This window comes from Mesitornis unicolor, unplaced genomic scaffold, assembly GCF_000695765.1.
Source record: "Mesitornis unicolor isolate BGI_N332 unplaced genomic scaffold, ASM69576v1 scaffold404, whole genome shotgun sequence".
NCBI classification, from domain to species: domain Eukaryota; kingdom Metazoa; phylum Chordata; class Aves; order Mesitornithiformes; family Mesitornithidae; genus Mesitornis; species Mesitornis unicolor.
Genome location: NW_010177775.1, coordinates 31,431 through 43,680, shown reverse-complemented (window position 1 = coordinate 43,680; position 12,250 = coordinate 31,431). Strand labels below are relative to the sequence as shown.

Below are 12,250 nucleotides of genomic sequence, written 5' to 3'. Positions count from 1 at the left end.
CAGGAATGATCAGGTAGGGATTTAAAGGACAGCAGAACAAGACACAGGTGAGGTTTGGAGAGATCAGGCAGACAGAAAGCTGGAGGAAAGCTATGCCAGGCTAATGGTTTTACAAAATGTTTTTCATTGCCTGTTTGAAAGCCTGATTAAAAAAGATGAACTACAAGGCAGGACTGAGAAGGCCTTGCAGAGGGTCTGTGAGTTTGTATTCAGAAGATATTCTCATCTGCTATTTAGACATGAAAGCTAAGGCTGACTATCTGCTGTCCTGCACAAAGAATTCTGATGCAGCTCCAATCCCAGAGAGACATTTGCTTACGCTCAGTAGAAGACTTGTTTCAAGCAACACCAGTATCAGTGCCATCAGCAAATAACCACCCCACAGGAGTATCCGGCGTCCAAAACGATCAATTATGGAGCTCTGAGGAGTAGAAAAAAAATGCGTATCACTGGAAGCATAGCAAAATCCAGCTGTCAGTTGTCCACCAAATCAAGGATTCTTCTTGAGTTCTCTTTAGTTTAGAAAACACAAATCTTATTGATACCAAATTTGGTATTTTATTGAGTTCCTTCCAGCCTCTCTAATACTATGAATCACCATTTCTGCCCAGCATTGCAGTTACTTTTTCATAAACATTGTACTCAATACAAGCATGTTATGATTCCATTTGAATATATATTTATACACAAGTATATGGAAATACGTATCCATATTTATGTTTGAATGGCATTTCATTCATATCTGTATGAAACAGAGACTTCTGTAGGAAATTATGGAGAATGAAGATGGCAAGAAATATGTAAAAGGTGGGACAAAATTTGGAGTGCATGGTAACAGCCACTTTACAGATTGATGCGGTGCCACAGAAAAATTATTTAGTTCATAATGAGAAGATTAATTTTCTTTAAGGAAGAATGGACTCAGCTCATATGTACTTTAACACTTAAAGCCCCAGAAAGGTCTGACTTACACAGAAGATGATAGAGATGAGCTCAGAGATCGCAATTCCTAGAGATACATATGGGATTATGCTTCTCTGCAGGTTGGCTGTCTGAAAAATTTCTGAGGTGTAAAAGGTGATCTGGGAAATAAGAAACATTTTCAAAATGAAGCACAGCCAATAGGTGTGATATGTGCTTACCTAGCATCACTTAGAACTAGATTTGTCATCACTGCAAAAGCAGCAGTACATTTCTGCTCTTAGTGGAGGCGACATACCTGCTTGAGATGTGGAAAATCAAAAGGAGATGAAGAAAAAAGATTTTAAAGTCCAGGAAAAAAAAATGAAAGGAGCATACTGCCTGTAAGACATGGGGAAAACGGTTGTCTTGGCAAAAGGGAAAGAAAAGGGACAAGACAAGGAGTGAAGAAAAAAAAGCAGATCACAGTCTTAACAGGCCATACATTGTCATACAAACAGTTGATTCTATCACCCTTTTCCAGTTGCTAAGCAGAAGCTGCTCATCATGGACTGGGCACCATTTCCCTGCCAGCAAAGCGCAGAGGTGTCTGCCCACATCACTGGCAACTGCAATGAACAAACTCCAGCAGAGTGCACAGACCTAAGCAGGACTCGCGAGAGACCCATAGGTAAGTGATAAAAACAACATCCAGAGGAATGACTATTAGCTTGAGCCGTACTGGGCTCAGTCACCCCTATGCGGAAACAACTGAAAGGAAGTTACTTAACTGATAAATCTCCTTTATCAAATGGAATGAAAATTGTATGGCAAGAGCTGGCCATCTGCTTCTGCAGAAGTCAAAGAAAGTGGAGCTGGAAGTCTAGATGAAGAGACCTCTGGCTTGTATTTAGCAAGCTTTAGGATATTTATGACTCCTACAGGGAACCTGGTAATACCACCAGGGAAATGAACACAACAGTGCCCTTGCAGGAACTTCTGCTGTGTTGGATCTCTTGTATTCCCACTTGAAAGATCCCTTAAAGGCACGAGGAATACTAATGATGATAGCACAGATCTTCACAGGCAGTGAGCTCTGTGCGAGGAGGAATAATGTAGATCCAGAGGAAAGTGACAAGTTGGAATTGTGGTGCTTTGGTTACTTAATAGTATATCTAAACATGGAAATAGGGTTACTCAACTGCACTCAGGCCACAGAGCTGTAGACTCAGTAAAAGGAGGAGCATGATACTCAGCTGCGGATACACAGATGGTTCTTTCAGCACCTCTAGGACATTCATGATTTTGGTGCCTTTCGTTACAGCCTTTTCCTTCATCAAGTCATCAAACTCTGACTGATAATTCCCGTCTCCCCAGAGTTGTTTCATGGCTGCAGAAGAGACAGAAGAGACAGAATTAAGCATACTCCTCCATCATCTGATCCACTCAGTTTTGTTTTTCAACTTTTAATGACATTAAACATTTGCAGTTCAGTCCATGCTTTGATTCATCTGTCAGTGATGAAAGAACTAGAACATTGCTTACTGGAACATGCTGAGACTGCTCTGGAAAAAGGCTTTTAACTTGCTCTAGTATTTAGGGGTAGATCGTAAATATTTCTGATGACTCTGCTTAGTCTGGAGGACTTTAATCATGTAGTTATCAAGAAATCTTCAGTTGGCTAATAGAAAAGCTGATTCCCTCTATAGTTCCAATTTCCCAAGAGTTATGGTTTAACAAATGAAGGTTCTAAAGCTTCGTGTTACCTTTCAAGCAACCAGCCTTGTCTCCTTTTTGCAGCAAGAGATAGGGAGGGGACTCAGGAAAGAATGGCAAAAAGAGCAGTTGAATCAATGCCACCAACCCAGAGAAGGACAGCAGCACATTCCACATGTCTTCAGTTCCTAAAAGATCTCTGTGAAAGCATGTTAGAGTGTATTTATAGTCCAGTACAATTACAGTCTATAACTAGTTTGGTATTTTCTAGATTCTGGATTAGCTAAAGAGACACAATATACATACAGACCTTGAAAAGATAAATTGAAATAGATGATGTTTAGGCTAGAGAAAGGGAAATGAACCAATACTTTGTTTCTACTACAAGACTGAGATTTTTCTTGTAATTTGAGTGTTTTCTAAAGTTCAATGGAGTCTGAATATTCCCACAACAGCTCTCTGCACCAATGCAATTCTGCATGAGGTTATGAAGAAATTAGCAGAGATTTCAGATATCAGAAGTTTACTAAGAGTGTTTACATACAAACTTTTTGTATTGACTTCAGTAGAGAGACTGCATCTCCAGAGATAGATTCATCCTTGCTCAAGAGAGAGCCCTTTCTCTCCCCAGGTAACGACAGGGGAACCTCAGTGACTGGTATGGAGTAGGGGCTTCTTTTTCAACAGCTGTCGTTAGGCAAAGTAAAACCCCACTCTTAGTGTATGCCTGTTTCTAGGACTGAGGGAACAACACTTTCCTGCTGTACAGAAGACAAATAAATAGAAAATTGAATGAGAAGGAATAGTACAAGTACCGTAATCCAAGAATTCTTGCTACGGCTTTTCCTAGTGCGAGAAACACAGAGGAAGTCACATTTACAAACCCACGCAGCTTCTTAGGTGAGATCTCTCCAGCGTATTGAACATGGGCATTTATGTGTATTCCTAAAGTGCAGAAGACACGAGAGAGCTAAAGCGATAAAAAGGAAGAGAGAGCGCGTCCCTTTTTTCACCTTCAGCTCTCTCCTCTCTTTTCTGAACTGTTTGCTATATCTCCTCTGCAATAATCGGCTGAAAATGTACCTTTTACTTTAAGCAAGATGTTTAGCTAATCCATCAGATCTCTCTCTCAACAAGACCTCTTGAAGGCAAAGGACAGCTCATCTTACCTTTTCCCAATCTGTTCCTTGTTCCACTGGGGTTATGTGCACGCCCGGGTACTCCCAGCAGGAAGATTTCTTTATCCACCCCAAAGAAGTCACATTAACATGGAGTAGTGGGGAGTCCTACCAGCACCGATGCCCTCGAGGAAGCGCCCAATCAGGATCATCTCAAAAGACTTGGCTCTCCTACTGAAGCCAGTATGCAGCGTGGCTGTTATGAGGACCATGTCGTTGAAAAGCAGACTTTTCTTCCTGCAACAGCAGACACCACGTGGGTATGATATGTGCTTTACTTTTTCATCTTTGACTAATGTCTGCCTGTTCTCCTCTGGATTTAGAGACCAAGTCAAGGCTGTGTTTAAATCCATTGCTTATAGGACAGCCATATCTGATTATAAAAAAAGCATGATGTCTTTGCAAGGGAGTGGAAAGGGAGAAGCTACTCTCCTCTTTTCCATGCTAACACTATGTGAGCACACCACAAGTCTGAAGGAAATTCCTGCAGGATAAATACTGATGAGGAACTGTCTTTCTTTTTCACTTCTTTCCTGTGGGTGAGGCTCCCACCTCAAACACTGCATGTGTCCCCAGAACAAGACAAATCCAGCTTCACTGACAACTTGCTTCACTGCCCACGTCAAGCTAGAGAGTTCTGGCTTTGTCCTTTATGTCCACCCTCAAAGAGAGGACTCTGAATGTAGTCTGAGGGACTTCTGCTTATCTTTGCTGAAACTCTGGTTATTCTTACAGAGGAATGAACAAGCACAATTTTGTTAAAGGCTGCAATGAATTAGAAAAAAAGGAAAAATTAAAGCTTTTGCCTACAGAATATCTATCCCTTTCTGCACTACTGCAGTGCTGTTTGGCTCCCTAGGACATTATTACCCAATAAAGAAATTTCAGAGATTTATTTTTTACTGAAATGTGAGTAAAAATACAGGAACTGCATAGCACCAAAAACTGTGACAAGGGCATCAGAAATAGTTGCATATTCTTGTCTCTCTAATGTACCCAGGTGTGGTTATGTGTGTTGAGTAGAGCAAATTCTGCACCAGTGAGAATTTTAATATCTATTAGGTGATTAAGATTTAATTGTTTTCCTTGTTGCAGCCCTGATTAGTGAGCTGTTGGGAAATATACTTACTTTCCGTATTTTGCAGTCAGATACCCACTACACAGACACCCTATCATTCCACCTACACAGTACATAGACACGATGAAGGACCACAATAATGTGAGTGTCTCCTGATGCAGCACAGAACCGTATCGCTCCAGCCAGGTTTCGTTGATAAACTTCTGAATGTACTGGGACAGAAAAAGAGATTTTCATTCCACTGAGGCACTAATCACAATAGTTCTTCATGTTTACAACTTTAAACAAATAGATTGACAAACATTACCGAAAACATGGCTATAGGACACCTGTTTGCAAATTAAGATTGATACTTCCTTTCATACAGCCTAATAGTGTAAGAGCATCTATCAAAAATTGGTTATACTCTTTAGTCTGTTGAATCCTGGCTTTCCTGCACCAAAATATTGTGACCTTTTATTGATATATATATTGATATTGGATATAAAGAGAAAAGGGCTGAACTGAAGGCTGAGACTCAATCAGCTGGTGTTTTTCCTCCATGGCATAATCTTGAAGGAGGGTGTTTCAATATGTTTTCCACACAGTGGTGCGGGAAGTTGCCTTTGGAGCACAGTTCCTAGCAATCACACAAACTCACTTTGTCCTTTCACAGTTTACAATATGGCATTGGAAAGAGCTGGGAGTAAACCCACATAGCAACACCTAACAGTTTTTTTAGAACATCTTCAAAGTGTATGGCCTAGTCCTCTGAAGAGCATTTACTGATGTGATTTTATGAAGGCTTTGCTTACCGGAGAAGTATAATTGATCACAGACATCTGAAAACCAGATAGGTGAGTTCCACCAATTCCTAATACCATAATCATCAGCAATAGCTTCCGGTATTGAACCTGCCAAAGGTGATGAAAAACATCCTAAGTTCCTGACACAAGTATGGCTTTCAGACCATGAGATAATTTATGAGATCTTCTATCTTCACATTTCTAGGAATAAGAAACCTTTAAAATGGAAAACCCCATTTTGAATTTTTCAACAATCGAGGAAAATTGCGAGGAAATTGTTAAGATGCAAATCTACACATTAATGTATGCTCCTCTCCTGGTTATTAGCAGCCTGAAAAGATCCATTCTCTAATTCTGTTAGTTCTGCTAGACACAGAAATAAAAAAGAAGATAATCATAAATGCCTTGTTCAGTTTGCTGTTGTACTAGTAAGAAGCTGCAGCTTTGTTGAGTCCCTTTTTTCCTTCACCTTTGCCTCCTCAGAGACATTGTTCACCGGTTTCCAGAGATTAATCAAGTCTGTACTCTTAAAACTGGCTTTTTTTATATTTCACTTCTATTATTCCCATAGAAAACTGCATTTTTAGAGTCACTACTTGAATGACTCCTATTTGAAATGCTATGTTTCCATGAGGTACACCGGATCTTAGAGCACTGTTCACAAGCACAGATGTTTTCAGGCATTTAGTCTGATCACACTCCAAACAGATGAGTATCCTCAAATATCCTTGAGAGTGCACGGCAGTAGAGTAGGAGCGTTTTTTCTGTTTTGTCTTTTTCATTTTCACTGCTGCTGTTAGTAAGTAGGGCTAGAAGACAAGAAGTCGGATACTCACCAGGTCTGAGACAAAACCAGCCATTTCTCCTTGAAAACCTGCCTGCTCTGAGAGCCCTGGTCAAGATGAGAGATATTTTGTCTATGCTTAGATTATAAGAAGTGGAGCTCATAGCACAGAAGTTAAATTCTAACCATGTGGCTTTTAGGGAGCTGTGTCCTCCTCCAACACTGGCCAGGGCCTCTTCTTGCTGGTTTAATTATTCTAAGATCCAGATATGCCAATCTGATTACAAACATTGGTAAATGTTTGTCCTTCTTGTTTTGGGAGTGTTCCCCCTTACTCGCCCTGCTGAAACAACTGCGTGTTCCTGTTGTGTGAGGAGTTAGATGGTGCTACCATCTTTCCTCTTCAGAGGAGTCCCTCTTCACCTCTCTGACTAGCAGCTTCTGCAGAGGGTTTTCTTCCTCTCCAGCCTACTACTGAGAGATAAACCACTTAGTATTGTAGCTGAGCTGTAATGCCTCTTTTTGCATGCTATAAGATTTTCAGTTGCTTGAAGTGATTTGAACAATTTCCCAGTTGCTGGACATGAAGTATCTGAATATTGGCATATTGGGTCCTTGTCTGCAACAGTGTAGGTGGCCTACTGTGTGCCAGGGCAGGATGCTCATTGTGTTCTGGCTTGAGAATTGATTTTAAGAATACTTTTCACCTTAAAAAATTGATTTTCAATCAGCTATAGACTTGACTGTTTACAAAGAGTGTAAGTTAATTCTTGCTTCCTTCAGGCTTCTGAGTACTATACATAACATTTTGTACTACACTGAATACAACATAGCAATATACTACAGAGATTTAGCTGTCTATGGTCAGTGCAGAAAGAGGAGGGGGGAAGGTGGGGTTATGGTTCTGAAGGCAGCAGCAAGTTTGCTCAGGAGCTTGGTGAAGCACTGATGTTCCTCCTAGGGTTTGCTTTTCACCTTACAGCAACTGACAGCAGCCCCACACTATGCCCTGGGCCATGTGCCCTGCAGCACAAGGGTGAGCTTGCTGAGTCACGCCTTGAACTTTCTCCTGCCTGATATCCCAGTTATGCTCTCTCCAAACCCTCTGCCAGGGTGTCTTGTTGCACATCAGTACAGTGAAATAATTCATACTGAATTTTCCTTTCCACCCATTCCATTTTCATTGTTGCTAAAATCTTCATCACTTCCACACCAGCTGCAATCGTGTATTTCATTCCTTCCCTTCTCAATACAAACTTCTCAAATATTATCACTTCCTCTTCTAAAGCACCCCAGAACGTACCTTTCTCTTCAATTACTACTGCAAAAAAACCTGTCATTATTTAGGTTTTCTGTTGCTCCTTACAAGTTCTTCCTCTCAATCTTCAGTCACTTCAACACTGGCCTCTGCCCTCACCTCAGCCAAAGATGTTGCTGTCACAGAGAGGACTGCAGCCAGACTGTACAGCTGTGCCCTGTCCTCTCTTACCGCCACCACCCACTTTATCTTCCAGGATCAGACCAGAGCTGTGTCCAGCAGAGTATCCCAGAGTTGTCAGTTGCAAACAGCAGTTGTAGGCAAAGCATAAGAACTTATGCTACCAGTGTGCTTCTTCCAGGCCCCAGCAAGGCACAACCCTAAGACTTAGCTGGTCAGGATGGTGTCTTTATATTTGCTCCTTCCACACATTTATTGAGATCTTCTTTGAACTCTTGTGAACTTTTGTTGTTCCCAACTCCTGCGGTGGAAAAGTCTGATGAGATACTTGAACAATCCAGTGTTACTTCTTGCTTTCTGTCAGGACACACTAAAAGCTATTTTTGAAATAATTACCCCTCTCTTTTGCCATTTCTCTCATTTTATCTTTACTTTTATTTTAACTTCTTTTGTTTCCTGTATCAAATTTGAATGCTATATCTCTATTTCCAGGCCTTTTCATGCTATACTGTTCCTTTGAAGTTTGTTTTTATGTTTCTTTTCCCTCTCAAAGGGGTTCTGCCAGAATAACAGCAAACTATTTTGCTAGACTCAGACAGCAGGGTTCAGGCACCTTAAAGCAGGGCCGTGGGCAGGGTGCAGAGGAGCCTGAGTGAACTAGAAGGCAAAGGAGGATTTGTTCCTTGAGCTGAGGATGGGAAGCTTGGCTGCTGGAAGGAAGGACACACATGGCAGCTCTGGGTCTTTCTGGAGGGGTTCTGAACACTGTCTGTGGCCAGATTTTAACATCTGGTTGGTCAAACAATCCCTGTAGAGCCCTGTTCTTCTTCCTCCTGTTGACCGTGTTTCTTCCAGAATGCTCATACTGCTCTCTCATTTCTATCTGGTCTCACACTTTAGTTCCGTGCTGTAATATGGAAAAAGTAAGGCTTATATGCCTAGTATAGCTCTTATTTATTTTCCTAAAGAAGAGGACATGACAAATCTTTCCACCTAGGATTTGAACACTACATAAACGTGCTTATTCCAGACCCAGTACTTGGCTCTTGCAATACTATTTGCTTGGAGGGATTTTGTTTTCAAAGATGCCATGTGTTGCACTTGTGTGATCCTGGAAATCAAATAGAAACACTGAGGATTCACAAGTGCTTCTTTAACCTTTATTCTCAATCCATGCTAGTTTATGGAAGTGTTAATGATTTACCACGCTTTCCCTCTTGGAGATAGTATTTGCTAGTAGGAGGGAAGAAGGGAAGAAGTCAGGCATGCTGGACAAGATCGCGCTGTAGAAAGACATATATAAGGGGGTGAGTTTTTAGTGCCTTGTAAGACACTAAAAAGTTCCTCACTAGGAACGAGTAAGGTTGAGAAAGACCAGACCAAATAAAGACTTTTAAAATAATCAAGGTCTTGCCTAATCCTTTATTTTCAAGATACTTTAAATGTTCCTTCTTTTTATTTTTGCGTTTTTGACCAGAAGAAGGAATATTGGTTACTATGGTATTGTTCAATCCATGACCTCCAGCCTTGAATCTATAAACTTTGTCTAGTTATTTTTTTGTAATATGATGGTTGTCATAGGAAGGATGGTGGTGCTGGGGAACTCCACTGCTCTTCGTGTTAGCTTTTAGCATGGCTACAAATACTGTTGGAGGATGGTGTGAAGATAAAGTAGCAGGAGCCTTAGGGCTGTGAAAGAAACTGCTCCTCAATATTCAGGTCCTTTTGCAAATTTTATTGCGCATTATCTGCAACAGTCAGTAGTGAAGAGCTCATCTGCAGAACAAGACAGACACAATATTCCTTGACCCCCAACAACACACTCCTGGAAGACGGGCTGTCCCTGTCCCTGACTCTTCAATTAATGAAAATCAAATCCAGGCATGATCAGCAGGATGTGTTTTTCTAGTCACTGCTTTTTTATTTCCTTATCAATAAACTGCAAAGCATGACGAAGACCAAGAGTGTGTCACGTCATATAGCAAAGAATACAAAAAGTGAAGCCCCTTTTACCGTGTTTTGTAATGAAAATATGGAGTATTCAGAGACCTGGAGAGAGAAGAAGACACTCAGATGCACAAATTGTGTTCTCCAGGAAAGGCACTGCACTTTTTTGTCTTATCAGTACCAGTTACTCTTGGGAACTCAGTCCCATTGAGACCCTGTGTTCCTCCTCTCTGATATGAAATAACTCCAGGCTGAAGATATGCCTGGTCATTGCTAATGAAGAAGGAGAACCTGCCCACTGTGGATTAGCCCACTCATAGCTCTACTTTCTTTCCTCGTGCTTTCTTTCAGTGCTGACATATCCCTGCTTGTCCCAGTAGAATCTCCTAAACCTAAGCAATGTACCTGGCTACCAAGCAAGAGGTTTGGCTTGAGGTGACAGGTTATGTTTGGATGTTTCTCTAGCATAGTGTCTCCTTTACACCAGGACCTTATACCTCCTTTACACCTTTTTTCTTCAGACGTAGCAATGACTTCCCCTCAGAAAAGAACCCCAAACTTATTAAAACCATGCTGCAGGTCAAAGAAGTGACCTGAAGCTCCTCATCATAAGTTCCTGAAGAAAGTTCTAGTTGCCCCTATACCATGTACTTGCTCTCAAGACTAATTATGAGAGTGAGAAACACTGCATACTGATTCTGTCTACTGATGGGCAAGGTACTTTTGAACCTGATTAAAGAGCTTAACACTTCATCTGGACTGAAGCTCCTTCCCTGGGAAAGCTCAGCAGCACTGACTTGTTAATAGGAGCAGATAATTTCCGCAGGAAAGCTCGGTCTTTTTCTCTCAGTTTCACAGGTATGCTGTACATCTGCATCTTCCACACTCACTTCCTCCAGTAGCTCTGGAGTCCTGGTTTTGGTAAAAAAAAAATAGCAGATCCTGTGCTTTCAGTTTAGACAGCTGCTAACTTGCAGGGACTGACAAAGGTCTTATTCCTTTACACACTGTGTTTAATGTTTTTCTGCAGAGGATGTAACTCAGCTCATATTTCATCACTTGGAGAGAACTACCAAGATCATCCTGCACCCTGCACTGCAGGTGATTATTTTTAAAATACACATCTGTGCTGTTTGTGGAGCAATGAATTCTCTCTTGCTTAGTGAAGCTTCTGGGCACTACAGTAATAAAAAAGCAAAACAATGAGTGGAGAGTTTGTTATTAAAGTCTAGTAACAGTCATCACCGAGCAGTTATTCTGCGGTAGGGCTGTCTGTCTTCTCTTTACACGGTAGTTCAGGCGGTTGAACTCCTCCATGACCTGCAGAATGGTCTTTCCTTTGGTCTCTGGCATCACCAGGAAGACAAAGATAGCCATTGACACACAGTATGTCAGGAAAATGATGAAACAGAAACTACCAAGACCTTCCTACAGGAAAAGAAAGAGACAAAATGTGTTCATATAAATTGGCCTGGATGTCTTTCTCTTATGGAGTTTCTGGATTTACATTTACTAAAAAACTTGGTTAGGGACTCAGCTGATGTAAATCCTGCTTGCTGCCACCTGAGGAATGGCACTGAATGGTAAGATGAACTAATTCTCCTCTCCTGTTTTAAGAAAGGAATATGTATGCTCAGCACACATTGAATGTCACTGCTTGACAATTGAGAGAAGTGCTGGGATTTGGTTACTTTTCCTTTCTGCTCCGTCCTTCTCAGGCAGTGCTAGACTGCGGAAGGTATGTAGCGTGTTAGCTCTGTGCCTCCTTGCACAGTCCAAAACTGCAAATGCTTTAGTTTCCTGCTACTGACCATTGCTGGGTGAGATTTCTAGGACTGCTCGTTTTCCACATTAACCCCAAAGGAGATGCACATACAGGACAAAGGGGGAAAAGAAGGGAGCTTCTTGTGACATTCAAATGGTGTCTGACAGTGTATGTGTCTCTGTCACCACTTCCATGTTTGCCAGTGTCACACTAACTGTGTGTAGCATGAGCAGCGTTTTGTAGTTTTGCTATGCTTTCACTAGATACCTGGATAAAAAGAAAGAGGCCATCAGAACTGCAGTTAATATGGGCTCTGTCCTTTGCATGGAGTGTTGAAAAAGAGAAGCATGCTTTGGCTTCAAGAAGGACCTAACCTTCTCTGAACTGCAGCAAAGCACCCTACTTTGCTTACCACAATGAAAGGGAACAAAAGTCCAAGGATGAAGAGCTGGATCCAGCCTGTAGCACCATTAAAAACATAAGCAGCTGGTCTGTATGACTGAATAAATATTTCTGTGGGCAAGGGGCATAATACTCCAGCTGAAAAAAAATGTTGGAGAAAGAAAAGAAGTTCAGAAATTTTGCAAGATGCTTCTGTAACTCACACTCCATATTGCAACAGAAGTTAATGGTTTTAACTGACCTGGAAGCGTTTGAGG

At 41.3% G+C, this 12,250-nt stretch overlaps 2 protein-coding genes across 2 annotated transcripts in view; both read right to left on the bottom strand.

Moving 5' to 3' along the window:
* The window catches only part of LOC104538842 (solute carrier family 2, facilitated glucose transporter member 11-like), an 8,896-nt gene extending 2,345 nt beyond the window's left edge, over positions 1–6,551 (bottom strand). The window contains exons 1-9 of the mRNA XM_010182195.1: positions 6,494–6,551; positions 5,667–5,765; positions 4,924–5,084; positions 3,907–4,031; positions 3,432–3,561; positions 2,667–2,815; positions 2,103–2,290; positions 972–1,082; positions 320–421 (exon numbers count right to left, since the gene is read on the bottom strand). Coding sequence (XP_010180497.1) covers positions 320–421; positions 972–1,082; positions 2,103–2,290; positions 2,667–2,815; positions 3,432–3,561; positions 3,907–4,031; positions 4,924–5,084; positions 5,667–5,765; positions 6,494–6,517 — 1,089 coding nt within the window. The 5' untranslated portion in view covers positions 6,518–6,551. The remainder of the gene's footprint in view (positions 1–319; positions 422–971; positions 1,083–2,102; positions 2,291–2,666; positions 2,816–3,431; positions 3,562–3,906; positions 4,032–4,923; positions 5,085–5,666; positions 5,766–6,493) is intronic.
* Positions 6,552–11,047: 4,496 nt separating this feature from the next.
* Positions 11,048–12,250, bottom strand: part of LOC104538840 (solute carrier family 2, facilitated glucose transporter member 11-like) — an 11,030-nt gene continuing 9,827 nt past the window's right edge. Inside the window, exons 11-12 of the mRNA XM_010182192.1 lie at positions 12,004–12,131; positions 11,048–11,254 (exon numbers count right to left, since the gene is read on the bottom strand). Of these exons, the coding sequence (XP_010180494.1) occupies positions 11,048–11,254; positions 12,004–12,131 (335 nt within the window). The remainder of the gene's footprint in view (positions 11,255–12,003; positions 12,132–12,250) is intronic.